This window comes from Cricetulus griseus, chromosome X, assembly GCF_003668045.3.
Source record: "Cricetulus griseus strain 17A/GY chromosome X, alternate assembly CriGri-PICRH-1.0, whole genome shotgun sequence".
Classification (NCBI taxonomy): Eukaryota; Metazoa; Chordata; class Mammalia; order Rodentia; family Cricetidae; genus Cricetulus; species Cricetulus griseus.
Genome location: NC_048604.1, coordinates 66,234,889 through 66,259,466, shown reverse-complemented (window position 1 = coordinate 66,259,466; position 24,578 = coordinate 66,234,889). Strand labels below are relative to the sequence as shown.

At 35.2% G+C, this 24,578-nt stretch overlaps 1 protein-coding gene across 1 annotated transcript in view; it reads right to left on the bottom strand.

Annotated features, from left to right (window-relative positions):
• Window positions 1-5,766: 5,766 nt before the first annotated feature.
• Window positions 5,767-24,578, bottom strand: part of Abcb7 (ATP binding cassette subfamily B member 7) — a 129,801-nt gene continuing 110,989 nt past the window's right edge. The window contains exons 12-16 of the mRNA XM_027433065.2: window positions 24,391-24,520; window positions 19,643-19,814; window positions 17,936-18,039; window positions 15,651-15,758; window positions 5,767-9,092 (exon numbers count right to left, since the gene is read on the bottom strand). Coding sequence (XP_027288866.1) covers window positions 8,877-9,092; window positions 15,651-15,758; window positions 17,936-18,039; window positions 19,643-19,814; window positions 24,391-24,520 — 730 coding nt within the window. The 3' untranslated portion in view covers window positions 5,767-8,876. The remainder of the gene's footprint in view (window positions 9,093-15,650; window positions 15,759-17,935; window positions 18,040-19,642; window positions 19,815-24,390; window positions 24,521-24,578) is intronic.

Here is a 24,578-nt window from a genome sequence, read left to right as displayed (position 1 = left end):
TGTGGTCACAGAACATTCTTTGTATGTTTTCAATTTACTGAGGTTTGTTTTATGTCCTACCACATGCCCTGTGCAGAACAATGTTCCATGTGCATAAGGATGGAATCTATCAGCTTGGGGTAGAGTGTTCAGTTAGCTGACATAATGTTCAGATTATGAAATCACTACTGGTTATTGTTGTAAAATATATTGTCTGGTTTTAGGATAGCCACTCAAACTTCCATGGTTGATATTCACATGGAACAGTTTCCTAACCTTTTAACACATCTAGGTAGCATCTCTCACAGAAGACATACAGTTGGACCTTGATATTTCAAACCAATTGGCAATCTCTACCTTTGGATTTGATTGTTGAATTAATAGTTACTAATATTGTTGAGGAAACATTTAGACTTTGATTTTTTTCTATATGCGTTCTTTTAAAAAGTTAATTTCCTTTTATAGAATTATTTACTATTTCATAGACATTGTCTAGCATAGCACTTTATCCCTTTAATGGTGTTTTAAATATATGTCTAGAGTTACTTTCTTAGTTTTATTCTAGGACTTCCAGTATATACTATAACTTAAGAGAATGTACATCATAATTACACTAAGTATTCTGAATGAAATAAAACACATCCCTATACTGCTCCTTTACACACTCCCATTTTTATATTGCTACACATACACACTGGTAAGTCAAAAATCAATACGACATATTAACTTGCTATGTAAGATGTATGGCTCTCTCCACTTGTTCCTATAGATCTGAGATAGCACTAATAGCCCATTACTATAACACAGCTTTATTTTCACTCCCAACAAAAGAATGATATAGATTCTTTTATAAGTCAAGGAAAGAAACATGTTGTAGTATCTTCAATCAGAAGTTAGCTGGTGGTGCCATGCTTTACAGCTCTGGGTGTGCTTCATGGACAAGCGCACAGCAATGATGCACAGAGCATAGCAACCATCCTGGGAGGGCCTATGGGCCATAACAACCAGTTGACCAATCAACACTGGGCAAACCCTCCAAGCCTGGAGGCACACCAATCCTGAGCCTGTGCTTACCCCTAGACACTCCCCTTATGCTGTCCTATAAGATCTCTATGCAGACACTTCGAGTTGTCTTTTCTAGCCATCCGCCATGGTGGATGGATGGAAGGCCCAAGCTAACATGGGGTTAGCTCGTTAAACAACAATAAAGCCTCATGCAGTTTGCATAAAAAAAAAATCTACTAGACTGCCTTTACTGGTGCTGTTTTTTTCCTGTATATTTAAATTACTCCCTGGGTTTCTAGTCTTGGACCTCAAAATGTTCATACATATCTCTTGCATGTCTGTTAATAATATATTTTAATGCAAGGTATCTGTAAACACCTTGATTTCATCTTCATTTTCAAATAATAGTTTTGGGAAAATTACAAGTAATATTCTTTTTATTCTTTGAAAATTGCATGTATGTATACAATGCAATTATTTCCTTCCTCCAATTCCCACCAGACCCCTCTAACTAACATGTCCCCCGCCCCACTCCATATCTTTTTCTTTATAACCAATTAACACTTCCCATATACACATGGATATAGGGCCATTCACAGAAACATGGACAACCTACCAGTAGCCTCACTCCCCAAGAAAAATTACATTTCCTTCCCGAGCAGCCATTGTCAATAGTTCACTGGCTAGGGTAGGACCTCAGGATCCTCTCCTGTATCCATGTGGGAATTTGGCCTGGCTTAATCTCATGAAGATAACCACAGTTGCTATGAGTTTATGAGAGCAATGGCCATGTCATATGTAGAAGAGAGCACTGCACAGCACTCCTCATCTTCCAGCTTACATTCTTTCCAAGCCCTTTTCTACAATGTTCTGAGCCTTGCATGCGCGCACGCATGTGTGTGTGTGTGTGTGTGTGTGTGTGTGTGTGTGTGTGTGTGCACACGCGCGCGCGCAAGCGAGTGCACGTGAGTGTGTGGGTGTTTTCTTGTTTTTAGATGCCCCATTTAAAGATCAGTGCTCAGTCACTTATTTTTAGCATTTTGACTAGTTATGAGTCTTATCAGTCACTGACCACTGTAAAAAGAAGCTTCTCTGACCAAGGCTGAGAACAACCCAAATACCTAAAAGGCAGTTTGACAGAGTATCCACTTAGCAAAACAATAAGTTCCTCCTAGGGTCTATGATCTCAACTAGCCACGGGCTTTTGTACAAGTCTACAGTATCTGGCATGAACTCCTTGTGACGTGGGCTTTAAATCTAATTAGAAGGTAGTTGTCTCCCTCCATAGAAGCCACGTCTCGACTGTACCAGTGGACACATCTGTATATTCTTGATTGAGACTTTTTTCTAGCAATTCGAATGTCAATATTCTGTCTCTTGGATTTCGCGTGCCTGGTGAAATCTTACTTGTTATAAATCTGTGATTTCTTTGTATGTGATGACTACAAAGTTCTCTCACTGTCCTAATTGACTATGTACTCCATGTCTGGGTCACATTCTCTTGCTTTTGTGTCTTACAACGTTTTTCTTGTAAACTGAGCATTTTAGACTGACACCCATGGCAATTATAGAAACTAATTTTCTCCTTGAGGATTTGTAGTTTCCCCAGTGCATGTGCCTAACCTTCCCAACCCCTAAACTGATGGCTCCCAGGAACTCTTTCCCCCTTTCATTTCTGTTTTACTTTCTAGCTGTTCTTCTGTTTTGCTTCTGCCAGTTCCTCTTAACTCAGCAGTTCTCAACATGTGGGTCATAACCCCTTTAGGAGTTAAACGACCCTTTCACAGGGGTTGCCTATCAGATATCCTACATACCAGATATTTACAAACCCTAACAGTAGCAAAATTACAGTCATGAAGTAGCAACGAAAATAATTTTATGATTGGGGTCACCATAACATGAGAAACTGTAAAGGGTTGCAGCTATAGGAAGGTTGAGATCCACTGTCCTAACTGAACTTCTCCAAGACCTCCACTGATTTTGATAATGCCTTTACTAAAGGAGTTCTCCATTATAGTGGGAAATTACCAATACGGAGTCAGGTAGAAATATAAGGGTATTTAATAGGGAAAAGCCTTACTTACAGAGCGACCTAGCCAGCCGGCGTGGCAGCAGTCTGTACAGCAAGAAGCAAAGTGAAACCGAAAGCGCAAACGCAGTCACACTACGTCACTCTGACCACACCCTCACAAGCATGGTCAGGCACACCTGTAGCCAGCCCATAAGTAGGCGTGGCTACAGCTTCCCCTACAATTCCCCTTTTAGTCTAAAAGAGGATTAAAATTTAACAGTTTAAAGTATCCAAAATGAACAATCATAAAGGTAAAATATAAGAAGATACAACAATCTGCTTATGTCACATCCTAACTATCTATTTTAACTAAACCCTAAAGTCATCTGACAGAGGTATCCAAGCCTGAACACCTCGTTCCAATCCCAACCAAAAACAATAGGAAGCTATCCCTAACTAGGTATATACACTATCCTAAGTGACAACAATGGGGAAAGGGGGCGTAGCATCCTCCAAGTTACTTCCTGCTGAAATGGGATGATGATAGTCATGTGGGGTCCTGTAGGAAGAAAATGTTAGTATAGTGAAAGTCTTGAATGAATTGTATCCAGTCCATGTTAGATGGGATTCACTTGATTGAAGATCTCGCTTGAAATCCTCAACTTGATTGAAGTCACTCCATCTTTCAAATGAAATCAATTCCCACAGGTTCTTTGCTCCCACATGCATTTCCCCTTGACCAGAAATTCTGCAATACTGAACTGCACTGGAGCAAGGCCAATATTGTGTGAATTTCCTCCCCATGAGTAAGTTGAAGAAGAATAAATTAGCATCTCATTCTTATACTTGGAATAGAGCTTCTACTCAACTGTGGTTTAAATGTACACCCCAAATTTTCATGTGTTGAAAAGAGTTCATGTTAATGGTATTGATGGTGGGATCTTCGGGAGATAAAATGAGATCATGATGATAGGGTGTCCATGATGGCACCATTGACTTTTTAAGAGACTTGAGGTAGAATGCTTCCTCTGTTTCCACTTATGGAACCTTCTACCATGCTATGACACAGCAAAAGGGCACACATCAAATGCTGATCAGATGTTGGCACTATATGATTAGCACCATAGCCAAATAAAATTCAAATGTTTATAGCTTACTTGCTCATATTTTCCTATAGCAGCAGAAAATGGGCTATGACACACATAAGGGGGAAAAGACAGGATGTAGATACAAACTGCAGGCAGCTCTCAATGCCAGAATAAAACTGCAGCTTCAAGTTGGGAGCTGGGTGATGAGGAAGTCCCATGTACTCCCAAGACATGTCTTTACCACACCTGCTCAGAGCAGAATACCCCGCGTAGAGCTTCCAGCACAGAGCATATGGAACATAACATTTCTTAAAGGCCACAGTCTCTTGCTATTCTTAAGATTAGACAGTCTTAAATGTTTCTTCATTTCCTATAAGCCCTTAGGACATTTTCAGAAGCTTTCAATAGACTCTTCTCTTTCTTTCAAGTAACTTTAAAATGGATTTCTTTATATTTTTAAATTATGTGCATGTATGTGTGTTTGTATGAATACGTGCACATGAGTATAAATGCCTTCAGAGGTCAGAAGAGGATGTTGTATTTCTGAACTGGAGTTAACTGCCTGGAGTAGGTGCTGGATACTGAAATTGGGTTCTCTGAGAGAGCAGGTATGTGTTCTTAACCACTGAGCAATCTCTTAAGCCTTTACACAATTTTTTAAAAAGCAGTTAAATTGGGCAGGGCGTTGGTGGCGCATGCCTTTAATCCCAGCACTCGGGAGGCAGAGGCAGGCAGGTCTCTGTGAGTTCGAGGCCAGCCTGGTCTCCAGAGCAAGTGCCAGGATAGGCTCCAAAGCTACACAGAGAAACCCTGTCTCGGAAAAAAAAAGCAGTTAAATTGTTGCTTTGTTGGGGAGTGGGCTTGTGGTGGCTCATAATTCTCCATTCTCTATTCTGACCCTTTGATTTATTTTCAAATGTGATTTCTGAGTGGAAATGTGGTACAACACAATAAATGATTATCAGTAACTGGGGTTTTCATTCCTGCTTAGCCTCTAGTAGAGTGCTTTCTCTTGAAGTTCAGCTTCCTCATTTATAGAATGAGAAAAAATGTATTAAATGCCCTTGAAACCCCTTCCAACTTTAAAACTCTACGAAAAAGAAACAGACACCAGTGAGCATTTTACTATAGCTATATGAGAACATGAAATATGGAAACAATCTATTTTTTAAAAATCCAATCTGTTTTTAATTATAATACACACTTCATTTCCAATTCTACCTAGCTAATCAAAATGCAGGCAAGACATTCTCCACCCCTAGGTTCCCCTCCTAATCATTACAACTGAGAAACTGGGGACAAGTTAGAAACTAGGGACTTTTCACTGATGGCCATCAAAAATATGACAACTTAATGCTAAATAAAACCACTATAATTTGTCACCATTTTACCTACATTATAAACTCTGCAAACATTTACTTTCCTACTGAAAAATGGCAAGTTTTTCACCTGCTGTCTAAAGCTGCAAGGCCATATTCCCAGAGTGCTTAGTAATTACCTGTGTTTATTCCAAGTGATAAGGGACAAAAATGTCAGTTTCCCTGGGCATGTAGAAAAGTTATTCCCATCAGACACTCATTTCTAGGCACAAAGACAGCATGTTTACTCAGCAATGATTATCTGCACAGGTTGCTATAAAAAAGAGAATTGTGGTAAGGTGAACCCTTGACTGAGATGCTTTGTTGTAATCAGCTTTATCCAGAATGTCTCACTCAGTTTTGTGATTTATCATACACTTTACATTCCAAATCAATACACTCAGAGAAAAGAAGGAATTATTCTATAATTAACACAAACTGTAATTACAAACATATTTAAACACTTTTAACTGCTAATTCACAACAGAATATCCTGTAATCAAGTTACAGGACAAGGGAATTATGAATATATACAGAAAATGTTGTTACTTGGTGATATATCCAGCAAATAGAAAGGATAGGAACAAGATGGTAATATGGAAAAATTGATCTAGAAACAAGGAGTCATACAGTTTTCAAATACCTGGCCTTTAGAGTAAAACAAGTAAAAAAAAAAAAGCCATCCTCATAAAATGAGATCTGTCAACATCGAAGGAAAATCAGAATATTCATCTTAAGGGATATAAAAGGTGCAAATCCCTGCAGAGGTATGCCTAGCTTGAGACTGTTCATGTTCAGATGTGAAGGTGTCCCTGATTATCACAAGTGACCCTGGCGTGGGCTGTTAAAAATTTCCAAATGAGCCCATCTGCACAACAAGACAGTTCTATGTTAAGGACGATCAGTAAGGCATCTGGCCCAGTTTTTATGATCCCAAATTACCTTGGCTTCAAGTTAATTTTTGTAAACTGGGATTTCCTAAGGAAGAAAATAAATTTTTTAATCCTTAAAATAAAGAGATGCAAGAAATGAACCCCCATTATCTTGCTCTATTTTCAGAGCTCAAATTATTCCTCCTAATACATTAAAAACATTGCCACAACACTGATATTTTAAAAATTTATACACATTATCCTTTTGTATAATTATGTAATATTGTGATGTAAAATTAGTGCATTATAATTAAATGCCCTTTTCTTGGCATTTCCCACGACTGAATCATCCCAGGAAGCTTCTCTTTCGACTTCATCTGTCTATTATTTCCCTCAATAGAACCACCTAAAGATGATGTAGATTTTAAAAAGATGTGTTAAGACTTAGGTATGACCTCTACACTAATTTTCTTAAATTAAGTTTTGTTAGTTGAAAGATAGGTTAATGACTACAATGACAGCAATCATATGAAAAGAAAATAGTTTCAAAATCATAGTGGGAATATTATCCCTATCCTGAAAATATCCCTACTTTCTTGGAGGTAATGTTCCCTCTCTCTCATAAAGTAACGTGCTTTCAACACTGCTATGTTCACTTCAAGAAGAATTCTTAATAATGATAATTACACTCTGGTTGTCTGTGTAACTGAGTGCCATCATTTCCATCAGCACTGATGCAAATGTAGGCATTAATAACGATGCAAAATTTTTTATCTAACTTTAATCACATCTGCAGTAATGTAACTGATTTATTCAAAGGATGTGCTTCCTTCCCCTTGAAAATAGCACCGCTACCTACATCTTGAGAGCAAGAAGTCAACAAAACAAAACCCAGTTTTCAGTCCATGACACACTGCAGTGTTACCTTCAATTTTAAAAGCAAGATGCTGCAAAAATTACTTTGGTATCAAAGATTAACTGAAATACTGGCCTCAGATTAGCAAAATATTATATAACAGAAGATATTTATTTACTAATACCAATAATACAAATCAAAAAATATTAATCTCTCACACACTAAATTATCATTTAAAACACATTAAAACCATGTATGGTTGTAATGTAACAAGCAGTCTAGGACCTTTCCTGAGAAATAAAGCCACATTACATATGACTATGTGGCCATTCATGAGATACACATGTGTTTCAAAATGAATGGGTATTATCACACAAATTCAATTCATATTGATACAAGAGAAGAACTTTTTGTTTTCTTTTTCAGTTTTAAGAGAAAGGGTCTCACAATATTGCCCAGGCTAGCCTCGGATTCCTGATGCTGGGACTCCAGGTGCACAATGCCTAGCTTAAGAGAACATCTTATGTGAATGTATATCATCATTTTAATAATTATTTCTAACAGGTAAAATGTTTTTCTAAGTAAAACTTGACTATATCACTTAGTCTCTTTTTGACATTAGATTTAACAGAATTCATTACATTATGAATAAGTAAGAAAAAGCATTACAATAAACATAGCAATTCTGAAGTGTCAATATAGGTTAAGAGATCTGGTCATCTAAAGACTATACCTAGACATGTAATCCTTTCATATTTACCAAATGTTTTTAATAATTTTAACTGGACACTGACTCATATACATGTATTATTATTAGCATGTACACAGACATACAGATGTGTGGATGTACAACATCCTATTTACTTCTTTATATAACTACAGATAGCAAAAACAGTGCATTTAAGATGGAAATAGGAAAGACCATTAACTCTCTAAGCTTTGGGGTTCATTCCTAGTATAACAGCTCTCAAATGATATCAAGGTTCTGGAGACTTTAAAGAAAAATTAATAAATTTTGGTCCAAAACAAAAACTTGGGGGTAAAAATAAAATTCCAATCACTAGAGAAGAGTTGCAGTGGTGATTAAAGATAATATTCTATACATCAATCCCCCTCAGAAGGACATAATAAAAACTCTTATTATAGGTGTCCAAAAGTAAAATGCCCAAAGTATAATTACAGTTCATTTTGGATAAGTTCCAACTTTAAATGTGTTTGCAAACTAATTTTCAGTTTGACAAAGAAGTATAATTGGAGGGAGGAAAGAGAAAAAAACTACATTCTTCTCTTTTTAATCCTATTTAATTTTAAGAGAAAAAAACGACTGTCCCTACAACTTGTCAGTATAAAGGAAGTTTAAAAAACTACATCCATTTAGAAATCACTCTATTTCTTCTGGTTATTGATAGCAAATGAGTATCAGACTTCAAAAACAGTTACAGGGCAAAATCAAATGGTAAAAAAAAATGCACTGAGCATAATCGGGGCAGGAACAAGATTATAATTTGGGGACAATTATAGATGTCAAATTCAAAAGATGTTGAAAGACATAAAAATCAAACCCTCCTGTAAATATATCTTATTTAATAGGATTAAAGGAATGGGAATGTATGATTTGCATTTTTATGAACTAGTTTTGCCTCAGTGCAAATGTGTACTCCAAAACCAAACAAGACAACAAAAAGACAAGGAAATGTCTTGTGTGCCTTAGCAGGAACAATTGCCACACCCTTTCACACTGTTAATAATTTCTTCTTGGAGCTTCTTCCTTTCCTCTTCTTTGGAGGGACTTTCTTTCTTTTCACCCCATCCGAGGTTATCATGATTCTGTGCACGGCTGCTCTGTGTATGCCACATCTCTGAATAGATACTGCTAGAGTTAGCAAGCAGACCATAGTGGGTACCACGTTCAGCTACCTTCCCCTAAAAAGTAAACACAAGGTACATGTGGAGCAAGGTCAGTTAACCAGAATAATACCTAAAACTATCTAGTAATTTATAAGGAAAGATTTTGAAAGACCTGTTTTCATTAAAATAGCTTTTCCAATTCCTCATCCACTGCCCCAGTGGGGAAAACTGCTTCTTCCCTGCTGAACTACTCACACTCAGGAAACAAAAACTATGAGATTCCCAGTACCACAAACACCACTTTACATGGAGAGAAATAAAGCTTTACTGTTTTATTTTTCATTCTGAAAGGCATAAAGAGAAGATTAAAATTCTAAAAAGGTGATATTTTCTGTAATCAGCAAATGTTCAAATCAAAAGCATTGTTATTTATATAGGGATTTAAAGGATTTAAAAACAATATTGTTAAATCCATGTGAATTTTGGAATAAAATTTCATGAAATATATGAAATACAGAAGACTTCATGAAGATGAAGTTTACTTCTTCCAGTAGCTCTTTTGTTAACAATGCTTATTAAACACAACATTCATTGATTTGACATGGATTCCAAACTCTGATCCAGAATTAATTTGTATTTTGATGGCTACTGTTAAATATGATGGGAGACTTGTTTAGTTTCATTTCCATACTTGCTTTGTCTAACTTTGTATTTATTTTCTTATATATATATATATATATATATATATATATATATATATATGCAATAAGGATATTTTACCTATATATAAAATCATAGTATTTTGTCAAACAATATGAGTTACATATACATACCAATGTTTATATATACATATATACACATATATATGTATAAATAAATATACATACGTATATCAATTATATTATACTCCTAAATGTCTCATTACTATATATCTTTTAAAAGTAAGGAATAATCTTACATGCCTGGCATAATTATATCACACCCAAGAAATTTAGCAATGACATGATACTCTTACTAACATGTGCTTCATTTTCAATCTTCAACAATTATTATAATAATACCCTTTGGTTTTTCCATCTAGGATGTGAAGAAAACCAACATATTGACTTTAAATAGTTTTCCTTTTTAAAGAACAGTTTATTGAGTACAATGCAACAGAGCTTAAGTCTGAGCAGTAACAAGAATACTGTCTGCATACATACACCGAATTTCTAGCAGTGACACGCTCTCTCCTCTCTCTCTCTCTCTCTCTCTCTCTCTCTCTCTCTCTCTCTCTCTCTCTCTCTCTCTCTCTCTCCTCAAATGTCCAGGTCTAAATGGTTTGTAGTTTTTTATAAAGGCTGCCCTTCAGTTTGGATTTATCTAGTTGTTCCTGATTATTGGCCAGAGACGGCTCAGCTGTTAAGAGTTCTTCCTTATCTTTCAGAGGACCTGAGCGGGGTTCTCAGTACCAACCTTGGGCAGCTCACAATGGCCTGGAAGTCCTGCTTCAGAAGATTCAAGACCTTTTGGCCTCTTCTGACACTAAACTCACATGCACAACTCCTATATCCCAGGGACCCACACATATACACATAATTAAAAATGAAAATAATAATTTAAAAAGGATAGTATGTCTTCAATGCATCATCATACTAGGAGGTAAGGAAGTTAGTTTGTTTCATTACTGACAGGAAATTTGATCTTGTGGTTAAGGGTATCTACAAAATTTACTTAAGCATTAAGTTTTATCATTGTAATTAATAAGTAATCTATGGGATTTACTTTCAAGATGATCACACAATCTATTCCTCAATAGTTTTATCAGCCATGGGTGATTGTTTTCTAAAACAATTATTACAATGGCGGTTGTAAAATCTGATTTTCTAAATTTATCATTCCTTCTACAGGCTGGCTGGTGGTATTCTTAAAGAAGGGCTTTTCTTTTCCTCTTGGCATTCTTGTTTTAAAAGTATTATCATGGATGCAGAAATTAGTTTTTTATTCAGTATGTTACAACTCATTAGTGCCATTATTCATTTTACTGCTCTAATTATCCCACTTTTGGCCAGTGGGAGGTCATTCAAAGTGGTTCCTGTGTCCTTGTGACATGTGTTCATTAGTTTCCCTGCCCCAGATCAGCTCTTATCGAAGAAGGTTTGGTTCCTTTTAGTGAGAAACAGTAATTTAGTGCCCAAAATCTGTGTGCTGGGAATGCTCATTACTTTTAGACTTTCATTGCTCCCAGGCTTTTTCAGTAGACAGAATACTTTTCGTATAAGAAATTTATATGGATAATTCTGTTAAAACATAACCTTGTGAGAGTCCTCCTTTCCTCTGATGATTTTTTTTTACTTGCAGCTTTCTTCTTCCAAGTAAGATGCTGCTCAGTCTTACATATAGAATAATTTCAAACTGGGTATTTCCATAAAATTACTACCTCTTTCCTTTGGACTATTTATCCTTATAATAATCTATTTGTGTATTATATAATACACAGGGAAGTTGTTAAATAGGTAGATTAGAAATTTATCCTAGTTATATGACATAATAAATATAATAATATATTTATATTTAATGTCCTGGTTAATTTTTTTTTGTCAACTTGACACAAGCTTCGGACAGGAAGAAGGAACCTGAACTGAAAGAATGCTTCCTTAGGATTGGCTTGTAGGCAGGTCTGGAGGGCATTTACTTGATTGATTAATGTGGAAGGCTCCTGCACACTGTCAATGGTGCCATCAATGGGCAGGTAATCCTTCGCTGTATAAGAAAGCAAGCTGAACAAGCCAGGAGGAGTAAGCCAGCAAGCAGCATTCCTCCATGGCCTCTGCATCAGCTCCTGCCTTATCTTCTCTCAAAGATAGATTGTAACTTGTAAGCCAAGTAGAGCCTTCACTCCCCCAAGTTGGTTTTGGTCAGTGTTTTATCATAGCAACAGAGGAAAAAATAGGACATTTAATAAGAGTAATAATTGGAATATTACGTTAAAAAATTGCATGGATTGGTTCTATTATTTTTTGTGTGTGGTTATCAATGTGACAGTTTTGCTTCCTGCAAGTGTTTAATTTTTATGTTTTTATATCCTTGATTTATTTTGATTTTGTGTTTTTAGTTAGTACACAAAATAATGAGCTTTCACTGGATGTGTTAATACATATATATTACTCTCTTCCATATTCTTCCCTCCAACTAGTCCTCTTCAGCCCATCAAACAGTAATGTTCCTTCTGCTTTCACACCATGTCAATATGTTTGGGATTGTGCATGCATGCATACATACATACATACATACATACATACATACATACTACATACATACATGTGTATACAATTTTTAATATATAAAATAGATCAAAAGCAAAATAAATGTAAACATATATTAAGGAAGATCTTATTTGTACATGTCTTGCAAACTTTTTTCATCTCCATCCTGTAGACAGCCAACTGTTTTAGTTTCTATTTTATCCTTCCTGAATTTCTCTTTGGAAAAATAAGCACATATACACATATTCATCCCCTTATCCTTCTTGCAAAAGATGGTATACAACATGTCGTCTGCACTCCACTTTTTTCATTCAATAATATATCCCGGAAATCATACCATATGCTTCCTTTCCTTTCCTTTCCTTTTCTGAATAGCACCTGTCATTGTTTTAGAAATGTTTTGTTTTTCATGACTTCTAGGGATATTATATTTTAAAATATTTTTAACAGCTCTTTGCATTGTCTATATATTTTTACTGAACCCCTTTCATTCTGTTTGCTTTAGAGATCTTCAGTTATTCTCTCCTAATACCAAAGAACGGAACATTAAAAGGCTAATCGGAGGCTGTGTGCATGGGAATTGCCTTTTCAATTGGCATGATTTGTGGTAGGCTCATCATTTGGATACCTGGCTATCTTATTGCAGCCCCAAACACTGATATTCTTTTTGAGGGCTACTTTGGTTCCTCTAGAGAAGAACCCTCCCATTATTTGCTGATGAAGGAATATAATGGTAGAAATAAACAACTGTTTGGTAAACTTCTTGCTAAGGCTGGGAGGGGAGAAACCAGGGGTAAGAAAAAGCCTTGAAAACTGTCTTAACAGTAATGGGAACTAAACCCAGGGTTTCACACATGTTACCACTAAGCTATATCTCAGGCCCTCTTGTACATTTTTATCTTGAAGAAAGATCTTACTAAGTTGCCTAGGCTCAGCTTCCTAGCAACTGGGATTACAAGCTTGTATCAACAGGCCTGGCATCTATTTCTTATATAAACATGAATTCTGATATTTTCAGTCTCACACTCACCTTCACTTTCCATAATAACCTGATGCCTACAATTCTGAGCCATTTCTTGTTTCTACAGTGTGAATCAAGTCACTTTTAAAATTGTTTTCTTTCTATTTTGGCACACTATAATATCCAAATTTCTCAGTTCTTCTAATCTACATCTTCCCTATATTTGCTGACATTCTTTGTTCACTATTAATTCTTCTAGTATCATTGTTGATTTATAATTATACTCATTTTATTCCTTCACTTTCATTTTAGTTTGGATGGAGGAGGAGAGATAAGTGTGTCTAATCTTCTATGTTCAATCAGAAATATTATAAGCAAATTTTGACAATGCTGAGGTGACAGACAGACCACCAGTTGAAAATGAGGTCACATAATTAAGCAATTATCCAATAAATAAAACCAAGAAGGTTCACATAGATACAGATGCTATACTCATTAATACATTAATTGTAATCATAAATGAAAACCCACAGGGAAATGTTGTAGCATATCTGCAGACATATGTAAATGAATTATTTGCTAAGAAATTTCAACATTTTATATTACTGAGTAAAAGCTCTGAGAGCATGACTGCATACACTTGGTGAGCTTAGTTTAAAAGCCTCAAAATATCAGATTTTATTTCAGGTTCTTGAATATCGAAGATATAGTAAGGTTTAAGTTATCATTTAAGATATTCTGGTATAACCATATTGGGGAAAAACAGCTTATTTTCTAAAGAATGTAAACATTTATGAATAAACTAACACTGTACATCACAGACACACAAATCCCTTATAGAACAAAGGGTATATATCTATATCTATCTATCTCTCTCTATATATATATCTCACATATCACAATACTGAATACTGTCTAAGTTTTTATTGGAATGGAAAAAAACCCTCTTGGGCTAGGAATACAGTTCAACAGTAGAACACATGCTAGCATGTATAAGGCTTTGAGTTCAAACTGTACCATCACAAAAAAAGTCCCTCTTGATAACCCAAACTATAGAAAGCACAGGATTGCTTCCTATCTCTTAACTCTCAGTATACAGGCTTCCAAAACAATAAAGAATAGAAGTAGTGATTAGAAGAGAAAGATAATGATGGAAAAGGCTCTGGATGTGATATGAAAAACTGAATAGTGTTAGAAATAATTGAGTACTAAGAGGTGAGGGGAAATAGATCCCTACAGAAAGGAGTAAAGGATAATTACTAAAAATTTTCAAATCTGCCAATCAAAACAATGATGCTGAGAAAATTTTGATAGTAAGCTTGTATAGTAATTCCCTCAAAAGTGATAAAATAGGATTTATTTTTTACTTTACCTATAAGGAAAAATATAAGTGATCATGTTTTCAAATGATCATTTTTATTTTACTGTAATTTTTAAGACATTAAGGTTATATATAGCAAGAGAACAATGAAAATACATCCAAAGACACTGTACAAAGATCTATTCAGGGCAAAAATGAATGCAGAAAAATTATTTTAAATAGACAATCATTGAAAATATGATTATATCTTGAAGAATTAATACTTTCCTAATCAAACATTTGCTTTAATACTTTAATAAAGAATGAGTTAATACAGTTTACCCTTCTTGAAAATTTCATGAATTATTTCCTACAAAAGTGACTAAAACCAGACTACTACTAGGATTCAATCTCATCTAAAGAACACAAATTCTGTAATATTTTATTAGATGCAATAATTAAATTTTGGTACCTATAGCTATTTCTAATATTCTTCAAATATGATCACTGTTCCTTTTTATGGCTTCTATTTCTTTGATGAGTTAATACACATATATAAAATGTACAGATTACTTTCACCCCTGTACTCTCTCTTGTCTTCCTTTCACCCCTGTTAAACCTGCTCCTCCCTATAAGTGAATTTCCTACATTCATGTCCTTTTGTTTTGTGGTCCACTGATTTTTACCCAGACAGCTTATATGATCATTCTTTAGAGATAGCCAATGGAGTCTGGTGGGTTCACCTACGGTACACAAGTGAAGACAATGACTGCCCTCTCAGAATCCACAAGTAGTCAATAGATCCTTGGAGAAGGATATGACCCTGTGACTCCATCCTGTATACATGACTTGACTGGTGACTACCTCTGTCTTGTGCAAACCCAAAAAACAGAATTTCACAGCCTTTCTCCCTACCTTCTGCTTTTTATTCCCCCACCACTCCCAACCATTCCTCCATGTTCCCCAAGTATTAAAGGTAATGGTATAAATTGATGTTTAGGGCTGAACATTCAACTGTCAGTTATTTTCAGCACTTGGGGCAGCCATGAGCCTATCATTGCAGAGAGAAACTTCTCTAACTAAGGCAGAGTAGCAATGAATACTAACTTTTAAAGTTTGTCTCTTACCTGGCTCAGGACAATGATTTCGTCTGCATCAACCACAGTTGACAATCTATGTGCAATGAAAATAGAAGTTCTGTGCTTGACCACATCTCTCATGGCACCAAGAATAGTCTACAAGTTTGACAAGAGCAGGAGAAAACCAAACCAGAGCTCTCATTAGGTTAATGTAAATTAAAACAATCTTATTTTTTCCTAAAGGAACTTAGGAATTTTTATCAACACTAAATATTTCACCAATAATACTTACTAAAAGAAATAAAAGAAAAAAAGAGAAAATAAGGAAATAAACAAGTAGGCTGTAATAAAAATATCATTTAGATAGGCAGCATGTCACTAAAATACCTGGGACAAGGATGTATTTCCTATGTTTTAAAAAAGACCAACTCTGGTGATATGAGGAGCATAGTCATATATAACCCTATCAATAAGAACAAAATGAGGAAGTTCTCAAGTTATAGGATGTAGAGAAAATAAAAAAAAAAAAAAAACCCCTCAAAGACAGGAGTCTGAAAGCACGAAGGAACATTAGTTCTTTCTTAGTTCAAAGGCAAAACACATCCAAGTACTTTCAACTTGAGGAAGCCCTTTTTTCCCAAAAGCATTTCAAGTTCTTGTTTGTTTTTTGAGACAGGGTCTCGGTATGTATCCGTGGCTGGTACAAAACTTACTATGTAGATTCAATTGGCCTTAAACTGCTGGAATTAAAAGGTGTGCCTGTCCACATTTTGAGTTCTTAATGCATTCTAGAAAATAGATTTTGTATACTGCCTATAAAATGCAAGACAGTTACACATGTATTCAATTATCTTTAGAAACCTGGGCCTAAACAGAGCTAGTTGGCTAGAGAAACAGTGTGGGTAATGGGGATATACTCACTGGCTTCCCAAAGGTATTTCTAAACACTGCATGTTTTAAAAGCATTAAATTACTGGGACCAGCTGTTTTCTCATGTTTTACTAGGACAGAATAATGATCAACCTAATGTTTGTAGGGAGTCTCTCTCCTTTCTTACCTATAAAAACTTAGACTTTCCTGTACCTATTAAAAAGGCTCACTGAAACCTATCAAAACTTCTTCCTCTGAGGAATTCTTTGTAAATGCTCAATGGGTTATATTCTCTGATGTAATAATGCTAAGTGATTCAAAAACTGCTGTTACAAATTTTATCTTGTTAGCTTGTAACTTGTATGACATATATTTAGGTATGTAGTTCTCATAAGTAGGCTGTTATTCTCTTTTGAAAGGGATCTAGTTCTGTTCAATGTTCACTCAAAATATAATTCTCAAAAGAATCCACATTGAACTCTTTTAAATATGCTGCTGATAAAATAATAATGTTCCCTAAAATTTAATTCCACATGTAAATATTATATCACGTTGCCTGTAAAGCTGAAAATAGACCTCTACCTTAACATTAGATTTATACCAGGTACTCAGTGAAAAATAGCAAATGGCAACATTTGCTTATCTTTAGTTGTAGATTAACCTACATGAAATTATCATTGCTGTTAAAACTTTGTATGTAATGTAAAGATGTTATAAGATGCCATGTACTAGTTGGGATAGTATCACAACATCATTGTCACAAAAATACTGCTGATACACAACACTTTTGTGAAATGAATACAAATGATACCAGTCTAAGGGATGTGTGTGTGCCTGACTTGCACTTCAATAGTAAGTGAAAGGCATTCTTGTATATACTGTGTCAGAGTCACTTATATGACTTCTATTAAGGAATGCAAAATGAAAGACAGTTAAAACTTTTTTCCCTCACTAGCATGTTGGGTAATATGTACAGTTTTGCAAGATTCGAGAGTAATATAATAACAGCATAGGGTATCATACATTTCCAAAAGGAGGCACATTTGTGAACAGGTGTAACAATGCATTATCTGGTTCAATGCAACCTGCTTTTGTAGCATTCATTAACACTTGCCACGTGGAAAGAAGGGGTTAGGTATTTTACTTTATAATATCTCCTACTGAAATTCATTCGAAACTCTAAGTCTGTGAGTTGCGACCCTTTGGGGACGAATGGCCCTTTCACAGGGGATGCATATCATATATCTTGCATAACAGATATTTATACCACAATTCATAAAAGTAGCAAAATTATGAAGTTAGCAATGAAAATAATTTTTCATGTGGGTTCACCACAACATGAGTAACTGTACTAAAGGGTCACAGCATTAGGAAGTTTGAGAACTGCTGCTCTAAGTAATACAGACATTGTACTGAAGCTTCCAAGGGAAAAAGTTTGTTTTGTTATTTTCATTTCCACTTACCTCTTCAGTTATTGAATCTAATGATGAAGTAGCTTCATCATAGAGAATAACTGGGGGGTCCTTCAAAATGGCTCTTGCAATTGCTACTCTCTGTTTTTCTCCTCCTGGAAAAGAAAGATTTTAATTTAAGGAAACATAGTAGAGGACTATTCTGTTTCTAGCATTTCTGTTGATTACAACCATCAAGTTATACCTGCAACATTTACATAAACTCTTTATCATTTGTCATTTTATTGAATTGTTCACTCTAAGTGTATATATGGTATCCTTTGACAAACTATACTCCCTAGAATACAAATGCAATCTTAATGAATCTGATTCATGTCAGTGAAATGAATAAAAATGAGAAGTAACAAGTTTGATTCTCCAATTGTTCTTACCAGAAACATGTTTATCATATGTTACTTTCTATTACACATATTTGAATATGTAACAACCTTAGATAAAAAATTCATTAGCAAAGAATCAACAAAGCAAAAGACAAATCTGATATCTGAAACTAGAAAACTTAAAAACATGAAACCATGAATATCTAAATTGTGACTTAACATATAAAGGTTTCAATCTGCTAGTATTTAAGGATGTTTTGAGATAAGCTGTTATTATAACATTTCTCAAAATAAGAGTATATACCAAATACATTTTTAAAATAAATTAAAAACACTCTTATTTTATATACCAATCCCAGTTCCCTCTCCCTTCCATCCTCTCATGCCCCCCACCGATCCCCCATCCACTCCCCAGGGAGGGTGAGGCCTCCCATGAGGGATCATCAAAGTCTGTCACATCATTTGGGGCAGGACCTAAGCCCTCCTGCATGTATCTAGGCTGAGAGAGTATCCCTCCATAGGGAATGGGCTCCCAAAGCCCATTTGTGCACTAGGGATAAATACTGGTTCCACTGCCAGAGGCCCTACAGGCTGCCCAGGCCTCCCAACTGACACCCATGTTCATGGGGCCTAGTTCAGTCCTATGCTGGTTCCCCAGCTGTCAGACCGGAGTCAGTGAGCTCCCACTTGCTCAGGTCAGCTGTTTCTGTGGGTTCCCCCAGCATGCTCTTGACCCTTACCTTCTCTTAACTGTAATGGCAAATTATATAAACCTCTATAAGGTAGACTGAAATGAAAAACATCTATTAATAAGTTATGACTAAATAATGACCACAAACCAACTTAACTAGAAAATCTTTGCTTAAAATATTCTTAACCTAAATAAAACATTTCTACTAGACAACAAATTCCTTGACAGCAGGCCCATTTACTCATAAATAATTTGGCATAGGAGCCATGCATGGTGCACACTTAATAAATCTTGTATACAAATGAATTATTAAAAAAATTCTGTCATTTTAAGTTTATAATTAAACATACCATCTCCTGATTAAAGATTTACATAGAAACATACAAGCCTCCAAATTTCTTTCACCAGTGAGCTAATTAAGAAGGATAAGAAAATGAACATGACAAAGTGTAAGGATGTCTAGACAACTGAACTTCCCCCAGGAAATGAGATGAGAGATACACTCTTCAGTAATAAAGTACTTATCTCTACTTTTACTATATCCTAGGAGAGTAACAGTCTTGACTTGCCTTAAATACAAAAGTTATGGATCATATACTAACTCTTGAGATTCCATCAATAATAAAAAGTCCCAACAAATTGGTTTGAAAAGAATATACAAGCAGAAGATTTAAAATCTTTGCTCACCTGATAGCTTGAGTCCTCGTTCCCCTACTTGTGTGTCATATCCATGTGGCATTCGAAGAATTGCATCATGAAGACCAGCTAATTTTGCTACTGCATATACTTCCTCTGGTGAAGCATTGATGTTTCCATATAAAAGGTTGTAGTAGATAGTGTTATGGAAGAGGACAGCATCCTGAAGCAGATTTGTAGAGACACACATGCATATACATATTCATTATATAAAATTTTAAAAGTATAAAGATATAATTAAGTAATAGCAAACAGCAAGCCATAACAATCCCTTTTATTAGATGAGTGTCCTGTAGTCTCCAGTCCCTTTTTAGAGTTAATTACCATGTAAAATTTGTTATGTTCATTCCATACTTATTTCTAGACATTTAAATGCTTAATCATGTGCTTTTTTCAATTCAAGGGAACCGAGTCTACTCATACTATTTTATAAATTGCTTTTTTTATTTAGCATATGCTGGAGATTGTCCATTCTCAATAATAGAAACATACTTCCTTCTTTTAACAGTTATATATTTCATACTATAGATATAATTTACTTATTCCCCCATTAATGTGCATTAATGTGATTAACATATTGGAATAAAATAGCATTACATAAAGGGCTTTACATACACGAGTATTTATGCAAGAAAGAATCCTAGATGTTGACTGATAGATCAAAAGTTAAGTTTATGCTTACTCTGTAATATTACCACTTAGTTGTCCTGTAAAAACAGTAACAACCTTGGTTATTTCTCATTTTCACTTGGAACTTTCAGAGTGAAATGTAATTTTTGTTTATATTAGATTTTCCTGAATTACTGATGAAGTTAAATATATTTTTCTGTATTTATAAGAAGATTTTACTTTGGACTTCAAACTCAGCAAATAAAGAATTTGTGCATCATGTATGTATTGATTAGAGGAAGTTCACTGCAAGCTTTCATTTGATAATTCACCTTGTTCTGACATGGCATACTAAAGACATTTTACTTCAATTGAGCATTCAGCTCCTATTCTTTTTTCAGTCTTTGAATGGTTGGGAGTAAGGTGAAATAAAATGGCTCTACTTGTTAATATTCACCAGAAAGCCCAGTAAAGGTCGCCTTTTACGTGACTTTCAGGCTCAGAATTTCAGATATTATTTCAAAGAACATTCTGATCATTTATATATCTGCTACATAAACTTCTCGTACTGAGATGGTACCAAATAAGCTCAAACTTCTACACACTATTTGACAGTATTTTATATTCTGGAAAAATTAGCTAACTGGAAAATAGAAGAATACAACAGAAACTGATAAAATAAAATTTAACTAAACATGTGTGGTGGCCCACTTTTGTAATCCCAGCACTTGGGAGTCAGAAGTAGGAATACCATGGACTTCATGCTAGTCTGCACTACAGAGTGAGGCCCTATCTCCCAAAACAAACCACAAATAAACTTTATTCATGATTTTGCTAAATACTTTTGTTAAATACTAAATATAGGTAATTATATGAAATAATGCAATTGTTAATTTAGATTTTTAAGTAACCATAGAACTATCTGTAGGTATGATATAACATGGTATACACCATATACATACATACATACATACACACATACTTCACACTTTTAAGAAACTAAATAATATATTAACTTTATCATCTAGAGAAAACATTAATATTTTGGTATTTATTCCATTTTTTCTCTACTTGCAAGTACTAATCTATGTTGTATAGCTAGAATATTTTGTTTGACATCCTTTGTAGCAGGCTTTCTTGAACCACCAGCCCCCAAATAAAGACACAGAGACTTAATATTAGTTATGAACACTTGGCCTTAGCTTATGCTTATTCTACTAGTTCTTATAATTTAATTCAACTGTTTCTCTTCATCTATGTTTTGTCTTGGGGTTTTTTTACCCTTCTTTCATTCTGCATGTCCTACTTTCATTGCCTGGCTGGTTGGCCCCGGGTGTCTCCATCTTTTTCTCCGTTGTTCTCTTTTGAACCTGGATTTCTTCTCCTCCTACTTAATCTCTCTGACTGCCAGCTCTGCCCATCCCTCTACTACCTAGCTATTGGCCTTTCAGCTTTTCATTAGACCAATCAGGTGCCTTAGGGAGGCAAAATAACACATCTTTATATCATTAAATAAATGCAGGGCAAACAAATGCAACCCATATTTACATAATTAAATAAGTGCAGCATAAACAAATGCAACAATCTTTACATAGTTAAAGTAATATTCTACAACAATCCTTCTTTCAGAAAACTTTGTATTGACATACTGCTCATGATAGTCAATGTTTTTTAAAACTTTAATGGAGAAATGGCTCACTGGTTGACAGCACTGGCTGCTCTTCCAGAGAACCTGGGTTCAATTCCCAGTACATAGGCACACAAAGTCATCTTCTAATCCCAGATTCAAGAAATCCAAATCCTTCTTTTGGTCTTTTCAAGCACCAGGATGCATGGGGTACAGAGACTTGCATGCAGACAAAAATATCCACATATGTTAAACAACAACAATAATATAATCTGAAAACCTTAAGCTTAAAAATGACTATATATCACTTAAACCTATAAGACTTCAAGCATTCAATTATCATTAGATATTTATATTGTATCCACCTTTCATTATTACAAATAATGCTGTAGTTAATATTGCATGTAAAGATCCATGTTTGTACCTTTTAATTTCTTACCATAATTTCCTACGGCCATACTTATTACAATACTTTCCCACAACTTTATATGTATTGCCAATTTGCTTATGATGAAAGCCATATTCTTCCCTCAGAAGAGCAAGATTGCCCATGTTATAGAGTTAGGTCTAAATTGGATATTCTGATTGTCAAAATTTTTATCTGCTGTGGAATATTAGTTTAAGATGTGTTATTTGTTTATGCTGTGGAATATTTGTTAACGATGCAAAGATGTGTTGCATTCTTTTATGTTGCAGTTGTTTAACTCTGTGAAGATGGGTTATTTTGTATGCCTAAAACACCTGATTGGTCTAATAAAGAGCTGAACAGTCAATAGCAAGGCAGGAGAAAGGATACGTGGAGCTGTCAGGCAGACAGAAAGTAGAAGAAAAAGAGAGGAGCGGGAGGAGTGAGAAAAGGAGAGGAGGACACCAGGGTTTAGCCACACAGTTACACAACCAGCAACGAAGTAAGAAGGAAAAAAAGGCATATAGAATAGAGAAAGGTAAATGCCCAAAGGCAAAAAGTAGTCTAGATAATTTAAGAAAAACTGGTTAGAAACAAGGGAAGCTAAGGCCAGGCATTCATAAGTAAGAATAAGTGTCCATGTGATTATCAGGGAGCTGGGTGGCAGGCCCCCATAGAGAAAAGAATAAAATGAAACAGCTACATTTATCAATCTAGTAGGTAAAAGTGTTATTTCATTTTCACCTAATTTTATATTACTAATGTCTTCAATAATGTCTTTCTTCCTTTGTGAATTTAATGTCTTATTTTTCAAAAGGATAAGTGAATCACTATATAGCATAATAGACTGGCCAAAATAAGACATATAAATTTCAACACAGAACCATATGAAGTCACAGCTCAGAATGCAATTCACTTGGCAAACAGTATAGGTCAATGTTTCTTAACACATAGTCAGTCTTACAAAACATCTATCAGAATCATCTAAGATGCATATTTAAAAAAACAGGTTTCTGGGCTCACAATGAACTCCACAATCAGAAGCAGAGCATATGAAAAAGAAATGAACTTCCACAATCTCCCTAGGTGACTCACATACACTAAAATTTGGGATTCCCAGCAAAAGAATGGATAGAAAGAAGTGCCATATGCTGGAGCACCTTTTATAATTGGCATATCCCTATCTGATCACTTTTTGTTTCGGCTTTTTAGAAGACAGAATTTCACTCTGTAGTCCAGGCCTGCCTGGAATGCACTATAGCCTGGGCCACCTCAAACTTCAATGATCCTCTCATAGCCTCCCAAGTGCTGGGATTACAGCAATGATAACCATTTCTTTCCTGATGACTTTCTTGGAGATTTTCTTCTCTCCCTTCCCCTGCATGATCTGTTCTCCTAGAGATCAGATACTGGCTTCATGAATCAACTTTACCAGTGGACATCAGACAAGTACTTTACTATTCAGGTACAGCTTCAGACTCCTTTATAGACTTCGGTCCTTCTTGTTTTATCAGGCTTTCCTTTGAATTTACTTCCCTATTCCCATATCACTTACTAAATATTTTTAAATGATTACTATGAGTCAGGCACTGTATGCCCGATAGTGAAGAGGACACAGTAGCAAATAAGGCATAAAAGGTTGGTAGATAAATTACTTTGTAATTATAAATGTAATATATTGAAAGCTATTCAAAATTACAAGTTTTCATTTTCTGAACACTTATATTGTGGGTATTGTGTCTGGTGAATATACATCTATGTGTGTGTGTGTGTATTCTCTGTAATAACAGTTTCTCATAAATAGTATATTTTAGAAATGAGGAAAGTAAGATAGTGCCACAGAAATTTTAAAAGATCTATGGTTAGAAAACATGGCTGTTTGGTTGAGGACAATCTGGTTTACGTAGTGAATTCCATGCCATCCAGGAGTACATGATGAGATGCTGTCTCAAAAAAATAATTCCTCTTGGTAGCAGAATTTCACTTGAAAGGACTAACATTACCCACTTCATTAGCATAGGTTGACTCCTTGAATTCGAAATATTACAGTATTATATCCATCAGCCCTCTCACAATTACATTTTTGTTTTAAAATACCTGGGGTACTACTCCCACTGCTCTTCGAAGACTTTCCAGGCTCACATCTTGTATATTTTGACCAGCAAGGTAAATGCTACCCTGTTGAGGCTCATAGAAGCGAAACAGCAGCCTCACTATTGTGCTTTTTCTGTAATTGGAGATGAAAAAAGGTTAATCAGCATCTGTTGTCATTAGGGAAGCTCCAT